The sequence below is a fragment of the Tauraco erythrolophus genome, chromosome 2, assembly GCF_009769465.1.
Source record: "Tauraco erythrolophus isolate bTauEry1 chromosome 2, bTauEry1.pri, whole genome shotgun sequence".
In the NCBI taxonomy this organism is placed as follows: Eukaryota; Metazoa; Chordata; class Aves; order Musophagiformes; family Musophagidae; genus Tauraco; species Tauraco erythrolophus.
The window spans coordinates 49,333,433-49,345,957 of NC_141466.1; the positions used below are offsets into that span (position 1 = coordinate 49,333,433).

At 39.4% G+C, this 12,525-nt stretch overlaps 1 protein-coding gene across 4 annotated transcripts in view; it reads right to left on the reverse strand.

Annotated features, from left to right (window-relative positions):
* Positions 1-1,978: 1,978 nt before the first annotated feature.
* Positions 1,979-12,525, reverse strand: part of DLGAP2 (DLG associated protein 2) — a 388,943-nt gene continuing 378,396 nt past the window's right edge. For 3 of the 4 annotated variants that reach the window (XM_086608343.1, XM_086608342.1, XM_086608341.1), the window contains 4 exons: positions 9,123-9,214; positions 4,516-4,668; positions 3,665-3,682; positions 1,979-2,197 (listed from right to left, as the gene is read on the reverse strand). In XM_086608343.1, coding sequence (XP_086464469.1) covers positions 1,979-2,197; positions 3,665-3,682; positions 4,516-4,668; positions 9,123-9,214 — 482 coding nt within the window. The remainder of the gene's footprint in view (positions 2,198-3,664; positions 3,683-4,515; positions 4,669-9,122; positions 9,215-12,525) is intronic. The other variant, XM_086608344.1, reaches the window with a different exon arrangement.

Sequence of the window (12,525 nt, forward strand, 5' to 3'; positions counted from 1 at the left end):
TTTTTCTTTTTTGAGGGATATACATTCGTCTTGGTTTTTGCTTCCAAATATATTTTAAGGCTATTTGGTAAAGTATATACCAGATATCAGGCTCAATTTACAGTTTTCTCCTCACAGAAACTTCTCAAAACTTCATCTCTAAAGATTCCTATCTTGAAGCTAAACATGCTTTATCAGCTGTGCTCCAAAGACAGAACTCATGCTTAATACTGCACACGGTAGGAAAAAGAGAAGGCAAAAGAAAAACAAAAAAACTCAAAAGAAAACAGATTTGAAGCAATGTCAGATCTGTGTAACCTATGACACTTCATGTTTTCAGTTATCCGTCAGGCTGCAGGGTGCATGGGATTCGGATTTAAAGTGCTCATCAGGTGAAGAACCAAAGTGCTCGAGTATAACTAAATAGCTGTTCTGCCTATGGCTGAATGCATTGCATTTTTTTAAAGCAGGTAAACAGGGGATGTGGTAGTTGGGGCTGTCTGTCCAACTGGGTTCAGACTGTTTTGACTTAAAATAGTGTTCAGTAGGATTCAAACCTTGGAATCAGGGGCTGTGGGTTACTCATCTTATTGCGTCTTCACCTGAAGACTTCTAAGTGCTGGGTTGCTCGATCGGCTCTGGAAGGTAGATGAAGTGGAATAATTCTATCTTAATTTGTTTTAAATTAAAGCCTCTTGGCTATGGTAGTTACCACTTCTCTCTTCTGACAATGTGAGGCTTGAAAATATATTATTTTCCTTATATTCCATGGCTGGAAATCACTTATCTCTTGAGTCATATTTTTTTTAATGTCTGAAGCAAGCAAGAAGCTTATTCTTGCCATAAATGATACTGCATAGAAAAATAGTTCTAAAAAAAAATACAGCTGTAAACCACAGTTCACCTTTACCTTAACATAACCATTTAAACTTAGATATACTTACCACTCACATTCATATTTCTTAAACTGTTTACAACATCACAACTGGCATTTTAAACAAGCAAGATTTTTTTTTTTTTTTCTCAAGGATACCCTGGAAACTCAATTGATATAACATTTTGAGAGTTTGAAATATTACATGTAGCACAGCTCTTGAAATGGAGAGAAGGTTTATAAAATAAACGTTAACACGTAAAAGAACTGTTAAAAATGCAATGAGTGTTCCAAAGGAGCGAGTATAACTTTGTCTTTACACATCTTGCTACAGAAGATCTAACTTTTTAAGGCTTCCGTTTTCCTTTCACCCATCACTCAAGTCCTCCTGCATTATAATTTTGCTTAGGTTTCAGAGTGTCGTTACACTTCTAACAGCAAACGTTTCTCAGCAGGCATTCCCACCACCACCAGACTCGTATGCTTCTTGGTTTCTGATGAATTTTGGAGTTTTAGTGGCTGGATATCCCTGCTCATCTTCAGAAACTTGACATGACATGAGAGGCCTAATGTTATTTTGCGGTAACAAAGATGAGAAGAGTGGCAGAGCACATGAGTAAATGTGTTAGCTGGGTTCTAGGAAAAGAAACTGGAGGTCAGAGAGATAAATGGGTTCTTTCTTTCCTGCTCTTTACGTTTGTAGCACCTTCTACTTGGATTAGCTAATGCCTCTAGTGAATGGTGAGATGCACCCATTTATAGTTTGTTATTCTTATCCCTAATTATCACACATTTTATAAAAATATAAATAACAAAAAAGTAAGCTGGGTTCCATCTCAAGAGGTGTTTCTTGTTGTCCTCTGAGAATATACTGGATAAGTCAGGTCTCGACAAGCCCTATCCATTGTAGCTGATTGTAAGTCAGACAATAAATACAAAAAGAAGTCGTTCTTGCGGTGAGCTCAGCAAATTCTGAGGAAATCAAAAGCATTCCACTGTGCTTATGGCACAAAGAACACAACAGCAAGGGCATATTTAGTGGAGAGAATGAGACAAAAATTACCAGGTATGTGACAAACTGTACAAGCATTTTGTTTAAAAAAGGAACTCTGCAGCATTCTGTCTTTAAAGCCGGGTTTGAGCCTCTGGGATATATATCTCGATGCTGTCTGCACGCTCTGTGGCTGAATTCTGCCGGAAAGAGGCTGCTCTCTTAGCAGCCATTAGCCGTCTTCTAGCTTCCTGTCGCTGTCTGTCGGGTAGGTCCAGAGATTTTTCTCTCGTGATTGGGAATTTTCCTTTTGGGGGCTTCTTTGGTACAGGAGGAGGAACCTTTCTTTCTTCCTGCAATAGGGTATTAAAACCGAGGGTGAACTGCGTGCGGAAAGTACCGTCAGCAGCGCATGCAAATCAAAGACATGAAATGCAAAATACTGGTTACGTACATCAAGCATGCTCAATTTGTGCTCTCCAGCCAGCTGACTAACGGATTACATGAATAGCTATCCGCTCTAGGGACACTGACAAAGCCCTGTTGTTTCAGCAGCCATTACGAATTCTGCAGTCCTGTGCCTTAAAACAGACCTACGCTTCCTTCTGCTGTCTCTCCAGGTATCCTGCACATGCAACCTGCATACCTCACTTCCATATGAATCTGTTTAATTTTAGCTGACACATTGTTACATTCATAATAAACAGAAACACACACTGGCTCTCCAATAAGAATTCAGCGCATCTGTGTGGTCTGATCAAGTGAAAAGACTACGATTAGCAGGACAGGATTTTTAATTAAATTAATCATACTGAGTTTAGCCTCAGCTGGATATGAGATAGCAGCTGTGTATACATGTCTATTAGTTTAGTCTCCTCTATGAATTGCTAAATGGAAACATGCAAGCATCAACCAGAGAGAGAACATAGGGCTAATTGTTCTGCTTGCCAGCCTAGACCATTTTAAAGCAAATTATATTGAAGAATTATCAAATTATAAAGTGAGAGACAGTAGATTTTGGTACCAAAGTAGCTGTAAATTGCTCTGTAGGTTTTAAATCAATAATTGTTTTGAAGTATGAAATTGTTATTTTACTCCATTTAGAGAATGTGAAATATCATATAAGGGCCTTAAAAAGATAATGTAGAATCACGGAGTCATGCAATAGTTTAGGTTGGAAGGGACCTCTGGAGGTGAGCTCATACAACCCCCATTCAAAGCCCACTTACAATCAGAGGCAACTTCAAAGTTAAAGCAAATTTTTCAACATCATATTTAATACTACACTGAATAGCCCACAACTTCATATCTATAGTATGGTGATTATGATAGAGCTTTCTGCTATATCACTCTTAAAGTAATAGTAATAGTCCAGAGTATGAGCTGTTCCTTATGGAGAACACAGTTAATTTGATGCACAGCAGGATTCAAAGAATACAAAAATTGAACAGATGCACCTATGGTTTACAGACTCTTCATTGTTTGATCTTTTTGTAAAAACTAAATCTGAGTCTACTACCAAAATGCATTATCCAAGACTAAATAACTAAGGTTATTTAAGAACATAGTTCTACATTCTCAACTAAACAGGATCAGTGCAGCAGCCTAAGATGCTATTCCCCATGACAACGAGCTCTTCCAGTCTTTCTTGTCTCTATTTCCTGTTTTCAGCCGGGAACATAAGGGCTCCATTCCTGCTGTCCCATCCTATTTTTTGTTTTCACTTTTAGTTATTTCCCTCTTAGGAACATCACTGTGGCTGTCACTATAATAATTTCTTACTTCCAGTTGTCACTAGTAAGCAAGAGTTGCAAACTCACCATCCACCAACCAGTTGGCTGAAAATTAAAATCCAAGAGGAGCATGAAGAAATGAAAGAGTTGTCAAAATGCCTCCTAATTCCTCCCAAACCAAACAAGTATTCACCTGAGGCCAACAGTACTGACTCAAACCAAATGTTGTCTTCATCTGATTGATACAATAATCAGCAAGAATAGTGGGATAATCAAGGGGAGGGATGAAGCTCTAGAAAGGGGAAAGGTAGTTTCAGAATTACATTGCTTTCGTGGGCAATTTGCCACCTTTGGTTTGTAAGCATTGCGGCCGGGGTGTCTCCCAGGTGACGGAGTCACAGGGCAGAGGTGCAGGCAGTTTGCCAGCAGCACTCTTTGTCTCCCAGACTTTTGTGGGCCAAGCTTTAGTTTGACTTGCCCTATGTTTTGCCACATGCTTTTATCTCGCTCCTGTTCTAGTATCAGTTGTGTTGTGCAGGCAGGATTAAACACTGTAGTGCTCAGGTCTGAGCTGCCCCAAGTGTAGCAGAATGCTAGGTTTACATTGATTGAATTTTTGGGCTGTTGTCCTCAGTTTGAATTAATCAGAACATGTTTCAGTTCTAGTCTTTATAATGTGAATCCAAATAATTTGAACAAACATCTTATGGAGTGGACTGAATTAGTAAAATCCATTTTATTTGTTATACGGTTCAAATCAACATTGTTGAAAGGAAAAAACCCTCACATCTCATGAAGGTTTCCATGTATATATTGGGCCATGCCAATTAGATATTTTCTAGGGTTAGAAACCTATTGTGTTTCACTATTGGATTTAACACAAGGAGACCACAGGACTACAAATGGGGAGTAAATGATATTGTCCATGGTCTGCTTACCTTCCTTTCAGGTGATTCTATTATTTTCCATTCATTGAGTTTCAACTGGTGCAGTTCATCAAACTTCATGCTGACGTCTTCAATTGAGAGCTGCAATAAGTCCCAGAAACCTGCTAGGTCCTGGGAAGTTGGTCTCGGCATGGCACTCGGGTCCTGTCATGCACAAAGGAGAGAATATGAATAGACCAGGAGGCTTTAAACAATATGCTTTGAGTCAGGAAAGGCATCACGCCAGATTTCATTGCTACAGTGCTGCTTGGTAGTGCTCTGCAGCTGTGAGCTGTGGCTGGAAAGTTGTGCCTCCTACACAACCCAAACAAGAACGAATTGGATGTCACACGCGAGCCTTCCTGAAGCCGTGTGGCACGGCAAGTTCCTTAGCACCATATGCTGTGCTGACCTGCATTTCTAAAATGTTGCAAGCTGACAGCCTCTGCCTGCTGATTATTAAAGGGAAGGCTCGTATTCTAGCCAGCCTGAAGTCTTTCTGGTTAAAAATTACAGTCATGATAGCTGATAAGAAGGCAAAACAACACCACGGAGAAGTTGTCAGCTTATGTTGAATTGGATGTTTACAATGTCTTGCATTTTCAAATATGCACATAAGGTCCAAAATTTTGATGGGTATGGTAGGATTCGCAGGATTTTGTTCTCCAGGGTGTTGAATCACGCCCAGGAACTGGGAAGGCACTACCCCTGGTACTGCCATTAAGTGGCATTATGCGCACATGTCTTAATAAAGCAAACATTGGCAGTAACAATTAGCAAGATGGTCCCTCAAATTGACTCCTAACCTGACGTCAATGCTGATAAAAATTACATTAGAAGGTGGTATGTAGGCTCTTAACCCCGTGCTCTATGAGCATTGGTACTAGTTCAAGAAGACAGCTTTGTTGCTTTAATGAAATAGGGCTTAATTGGTAAACATCTCTGTGAAGATGATGGAGAAGTGTCTCTTCCCTTTCAGGGTAGTAGGAAGCCATTAAGATGATCTACAGAACGGAGCTGGGAGAGATGGAGTCAAAACCAGGCCAAAGTGACTCTGGATCTCTCCCATTCTGGGCTAAAGCTATAATGACTAGTTTACTATGGTAGAAACACTGGTGTTATTGCTGAAGCAAGGCTCTGTGCCCCTCCTCTAACAAATCTAGTGGACAAAGGCATTTTAGATATTAAACAGAACCCCACTTAGTAGCCTAAAACCTGGGCGATAAGTCAGCATTTCTATTGAATTACTCCCTTGAATCACACATTTCTGGGGGTCTTAAACTATGAATTGCTGCTCAAGCTTGGGTTTGCAGATGCAGCTGTGGGAGCTAAGTGCCTGGAACTGGGCAGGACAGCATGCAGTGTCATGCATGCCTAAACCCCTTTGGGAATCTGGGCCAAGAACCAGCCTAAAAGGCTATCCGCTTACAATTCGTCTTCACTAGAAAAAGTTTCCTTTTCATAGGGAGCTTTGGGGACTTAACAGAGCTGGCCATATAGATTGCAACAGACTTCTGGGAAACATGATACAGCTCTGGATTAGTGTTAACTGAAAACAACTTAATTGGGTACATCCCAACTTGCTCCAAAACCATTTAAAATTTATGTCAGTGGTATTAGTTACTCTACAGAGGTCAATATCTCAGGCTTCAGGAACCAACTCTCCATGCGAAATTTGTCAGGACGGGCCCACAGCAATACATCTTACATTGCAATCTGTTCTCTCCAGCCTGGTCTCCTCACTCCCTCTCTCCAGTTTCCTCTAAACAGCTGTAAAATGATGCCACTCATTGAAATGTCATCGCCTTTGAGTTGAGGCTAATTGCTTTCCTGTACTTTTGTGCACCCAACTCTGTTCCTTGTGTTTGGGAAGATCTCAGCCTCCAGCGCGGCTGCTTGCAGAGGTGTTTGCCGTGCGTTGTCTGGACGCAAGAGGGCTGCCTCCTGCTGCCATCCCTTACGGATCCGCATCCCTCAGATAAACACTAGCACAAATGATCACTGTTACAGCTAACTAAGTTTTGAAAAGATTGGCTTAAACTTGCTGCTTCTCAGAAGCTGCTCATTTATTTGTATCTTATTTGGAATTCAGCTTTGCAGCCCTCCTTGTGAAGGAAGCCTAAAGCAAGCAAAAAGTACCTAGCCAATGCTGGAGCGGTTCTGTTTTTGCCTGCAACCATGACATATTGAGAGATGATCTCACGAGCTGAGCAGGATCTGTGCTGACTAGAGAGTATGGAGGAGGACACTTCAAAGAAAAAACAGGGTGTTACAAGAGATAATGTGAATAATGCAGAAGGGAGTAGTTATTAATCAGAGACGTTTTTTTCCTAGCAGTTAGTGGGAGCAGTACACTGTAGGATACAGACAGCCAAATTCTTAAGAAAAAAGACTTGATCAAAGCTTACATTTTCATGCATTTACCCTAAGTGAGAGTCTTTGGTAAGAGATCTTAAGCCACAACATAATCAAATGTGTCTCTTGAAGTTCCCATGACCCTTTAGAAAAGTCCATAGGCGACGGGTGAGTTTCCTGGTTAAATTTCAGTTTGAGTAAGTATATTCCTCTTCCTAAGTAAATCCTTGCTGCATTTCAAATCGACAGAACTAAACGCCGTTGTTCTTTATCCTACATTTATGCTCATTGTTGTTGAACACTGTTAGAGAAACTGCTGTGTGGTGGCCCTGTAAGTGCTAGATGTTTTCGAGGAGGGGAATGCACTAACTGGCTGCTATCTGGCAGTGTTGCTGTGGGACACTGAGATGCTGCCTCAGGAGCAGATGGAAAGCCTGCTGTGGATACGCAGTAAGTGACTATTTAACAACAAACTCTGTCATTAGGCATAGGAAGAAAAACCTCAAAACATGAATGAGCTAGAAGTCCAGTTCTGCGGTTGTTGCTTTCTGCAGAGCCCATTGCCGATTTAATGAAGCTGAAGAATATTCAGAGCCTAAATCTTCAGAGTGGGATAAAGCTGCTGTTATGGAGTTCAAAGGTTTATTATCCAAATAAGAATGAGAGAAATAAAATCCTGCCAGTTTTTTGGTCATGTCATCTGCAAAGCTATAGATTTCTCCTGGTGCTCCAATTGCTTTTGCAGTAATGAATGGTTCGCACTTCCAAACAGCTGACGGCTGTGCTGAGCAGGAGCTGTGCTTCTTATTACAGTAATGCTTGTGAGCACAAGTGCTAGACCCACTTGAAAATAAATGAAGTGGAGTCGAGGTTAGGCTTTCCAAATCTTAGTTTGCATAGTTTCATCAATCAGGTAATGGAGGGCACTTTGAAATTTGCAGTGAGAAACTTTTAGACATTGATGAAGATCTTCTTTCACTACGAAACAAATGACTAGACAGGGAGCCCACATGATGTATTTGATATTACAAGCATGGTCATCTCCTGCTTGCCTGACTTTGCATATTTCCTCTGTCATTCTGTAACAGCTATTAAAATTCTTGTTTTGACAGAGTCTTTGAAGTGGATAATTGGATTCTTTCCTAATGAGGACCATATATCTTATCATTTTCTATCAGAAGGTAGGACATTTTTGGCATGACTTTCTTAGTAATATTGGATTGCAGGAACTGCAATTCAATTCAATCCTGAAACTGCATTTCAGGAATTCCGGATGTTTAACTTTATAGACGGAAAGTAGCAAGTAGGTCTCTGCAGAATGAGTGGTTCCCTTTAAAAAGTTATGTGGCAAATACTAACAAGTAAAGAAATGTATCTAACCAGACATATAGGTCATGTCTGCTGTCATGGACGCATCAGAATTCAGCACTTTTAATATATGAGGTGTAAGGGCACTCAAAAGGTGAAAGTTACACTTGATTTTCAAGTGAGCTGAAGAAAGTAGGTGCTCTAGAAGAATTATATTCTTCTATTGATTATTATCATCTTGCCACAACGTTTATATCACTGATGGCTGCTGTCATATTAATGAAGATAACATTTAGAATTGAATTAGTCTCTAATGAACTTCCAGAACAATAGCAGTAACTCTCACAAGTAATATACTGCATCTGTTCCTTTAGCCCTAGGACATCTTACATAGAATTGGCAATGCAAGTTATGAAACCCAATTTTAAGAACATTATGTGTATTCCCTTTTCCAAGATCAGTCCTATTTTCAGGTAGGTAGAAAACTGGATCACATATTCTCTGCTATTCTGCTCTTTTACTATTCTCCACTTACTGTAATGTGAAAAATTTCTCCTTTCTCATCAGAAATATGGCTACTATTTTAGGGTATTACAAAAATAAGCCATAATATTATGTCTCAGAAAACTTGCATTTGTTTTCTTCTCATTTTTTTTCTTCAATAAAGACAGCAAAAAAAAAGACAAAACACAGTCAGACTGAAATTACGTTTGCTTTGACAAAAAAAATCTAACACCATTCTTAAGGATTAAGTTAAAAAAAAAGAAAAAGGAAAAGAAGAGCAGTAAGACAACATGTGAGACAAGAAAATGACGTTTCAGAATGTTGCTGTTTGGGTGGGCTACGTTGTTTTTTTTGTTGTCTTTGAAGTAAAAATATTAAATTCTAAAATTTAAAGTTATGTTTTGTATGAATAGCCTTAAACTCTTCAAGAATGGCTGGACATGGTCACTTACCAGATTTTGCTGACAAAGCCAATAAAATTGCTGGAATTTCTGAGACATGAGGAGCTGAGCACTTCCAACAGCACTTCGGATCTTACCTAGGACTAAGCATATAGACAAGTTATTACCCGTAGATGTCTTTTGGCAGTAAATGCAAAATCTAGCTCAAAAAATATGTAGCTGAAATTACTGTTTATTTTATATGAGAAGTAAATATTTGGTTTTGCTGTTTGTGATTATATACATAAAATGTTTTTGAAAAAGATGGAGATATAGGAAAGCTCAGTGGCACCTTAGCCTTTGGCAATAACGAATGATATATTAATAACTCAGAACAGCTAGGATTGTATTTGCTTCAGGAAGTAGAAAATAATAAGGGAATATAGACAGCTTCCTGAGGTGGGCATACATACATATGTTTTTGAGTAAAATCTTAAATTTCAAAGTAAATGACAAACCCTCCCACACATTTAGATTTGCTCATATAAATTGAAAACTGTTGAAATAGTCTTGCCTCAAGAATCAGTTAGATGTGTGTTCCCTTTGATGGCAAAGGGAGCTTTACATGTACCTTCGATAATATCTTGTTTCTGCAGTCACTAATGACTGCACTCATTTGTGTGGATGATCCCTGGATGAGCTCTCTTTATCCTGTCTGTTCTGGGGGTAAGGTTTAATACATCTAACTATAATATAAGATACTCCTATCATAAGGATGAGATCCTCAGAGGAATCATGTCTCTGAGACATGTCTTGATACCCTCACTAGGAGTTACAGGTGCCTACCCAGGAGAATACACAAAGACCTAAGCACAGGAGCTTCAGAGCAAGTGGGACACGAGCGAGTGCTCCAGGACTTCGCTGAATAACAATCAGCCCCCACGGTTCGTTGGGCTTTCCCCACTGTCGGTGTACTTGCCATTCACAGTGTGCATAAGCATTGGGGGAAAGGGATCAAATTCATTTTACCTCACTTTGCTTCTAAGAGTCATCTGTCTAAATCAAAATTTCTGGATGCTCTATAATCAGTAATCCGAGCTCATCAGCTCAGTCATGTTAGGCATTTATTTTTAGATGAACTGAATCTCTTCCTGGAGATGCTTATTTCTTTCTATTGACTGGAGTGCCTAAGGGGACTGGCTTATCCCTAGAAAACTGACTCCTCCTGGACTCCCACATTTGCTGGAGTAAATACAATACTTTGGTAGGCAGCAGTATACTTTCCTACATTTCCTTCCTACACATCCTTTCCTACTTTTCCTTTCCTCCACATCTTTTCCTATACTTCCTTTCCTTCACATCCATCGCTACACTGAAAAAACAACACTTTAAAAAAGAATTATAACCTGAGGTTTCAATGGAAGATTGATTTTATCTGGAGAATTTCCAGATCTTTAAATAATGGTTAGGGTAAAGATAGAGAGCAGTAGTGGTAGGGGTGAGACAGGAGTTACTCTGACATCTTTTAATTCAATTTGAGGAAGCCAAATTGGTAATTCAAACAGGATGCAGAGGGTGGAATGAAGCTACAACCGTGCAGCAGATCTGATCAGGAAACATTAAACTCTGGCAGGGCTTGCCATTTTGTTGCTATTTAGAATAAGTATAGGAGGAGACTGAGTAGCATGTGAAAACGGTGTTTTGTCAGTAGGTATTAGGTTTAATTCTGCTTTCTCTAGACCAGTGAAACATCTGCTTAACCACAAGTAGCAGCAAGAGATAATTTGCAAGTTTTAGGAACCAGTTCTGTGGAAACATACAAAGTCTGTAACTTTAAAAGCGTGTGTTAATACATAGAGCTGTGGTTCTCAACCTCTATTCCATTTTCCGTTAGACAAACAGTACAGCTGCGCCACAACACTAAATTAAACAGCAATATGCATAATTCATCAGTTCCCTGTGGCACCCATTTGTGAAAGGGTTAAGTGGTTCAGGGCTGCATGAGTAATTCACTGGGGTTTTGTTGTCCGAATGAAATAAAGCATTTTAATTGGTCTGGGGTTTTTGATCACCAAACCCCTCACTTTCCTCTATGGAGTTACTGGCATATAAAAAGCAATGTTTTGAGTGTTCAAACCTGAACAAACATACAAAAACCCAAATAAAAAAGAAATGTTTCACTTGATCTGAAACAAACTGCTTTGATTTAGTTTTCAGCATTTTTAATATAGGCAAAGACTTCAGTGACAAACAGCCTTGCAGCCTTTCCCTCGGTGCTCTGTATTTCAGAACATAAGACAAAGTCCCAGCGTAGGGTCAGAGTCCCTCCTTTGCCAGTATGGGGAACTGTGCTGTAGCAGGTCCCTGACGTTGCCTATTCCACGCTATGTTCAGCTGTTCACTGAGCAGAAACAGAGTGAAGATGATTCTGTAGGCTGATGGCTGTAGTGCTTGTCTCATAGTGAGTAAAGTTCAGTTTTGGTTTCCTCTGCTGAATTTTATAGTTCGTATTTCAAATACATGGCCTGAGTAGAGGACACTGCTTCTACCCTAATCCAGAAAAGTAGATTCTGACAGAATCTATATATGTCTGATATTGTCTAGTGAATCTCACAGTAACCCCATCCTCCATATTAAATAAACATTTGTTTTATCTTCATTATCCTGAAGGATCATGTCAACAAGCATCGGTGGTTTAAAGCCCGGTCAGACCAGACAAGACTTAGACACTGGCAATGCAGCGTTTTGGTGTGATACACATCCATTGGGGATGTAAGACAGCTGTACTGGGCTACTCACATGTGTCACTGGGTCACAGTGGTGAATACACATGTATAATCACAGCCTTACCATTTACTAAAGATTTAACTCTATTTCCATTTCAATAAGTAAATCAGATGTAATAAAGCATAGAAGTTAGAATCTCTCATATTCATGCTACTCTGCTTTGCTGTAATTAAATTAAAGTATTAAAACACTTCAATTCATAATCTTTAGTACAATATTAATAGACAGCCAAAACCTTGTTATTAATTTCATGCATTGGGGAATTATTCTGATGAGTGCAGATTGATTATCTCCATGAAAGAATGATGAATGTTAGAGACTGGAGAGATTGAGATGTTTGGTGATGCCTAGAAGATTTTGCTTGTAAATAAATGATGATAAAATCTACCAACACAAATAAATATATATAATTTTCATATAATCCATATACTACCCTCCACTAAGATAATGTTATAATGACTTGAATATGAGGAAAGAGTCACACAACCTTAATTCTGTTCCTTGAAGCATTTGAAGCACTCCATTTTTGTTGTGTGGTCCTGTACGACTTCTGCTCTGAAGACATACAAAACCCTGACCATGTCTTCAGTAGAAGCAGACTCAGGATTTGCACCCTGAATAGAGATTGTGTAAGTTGCCTGTATACAACATGCACAATTAACACCATGGTGTCTTTTCCCCTGGAATA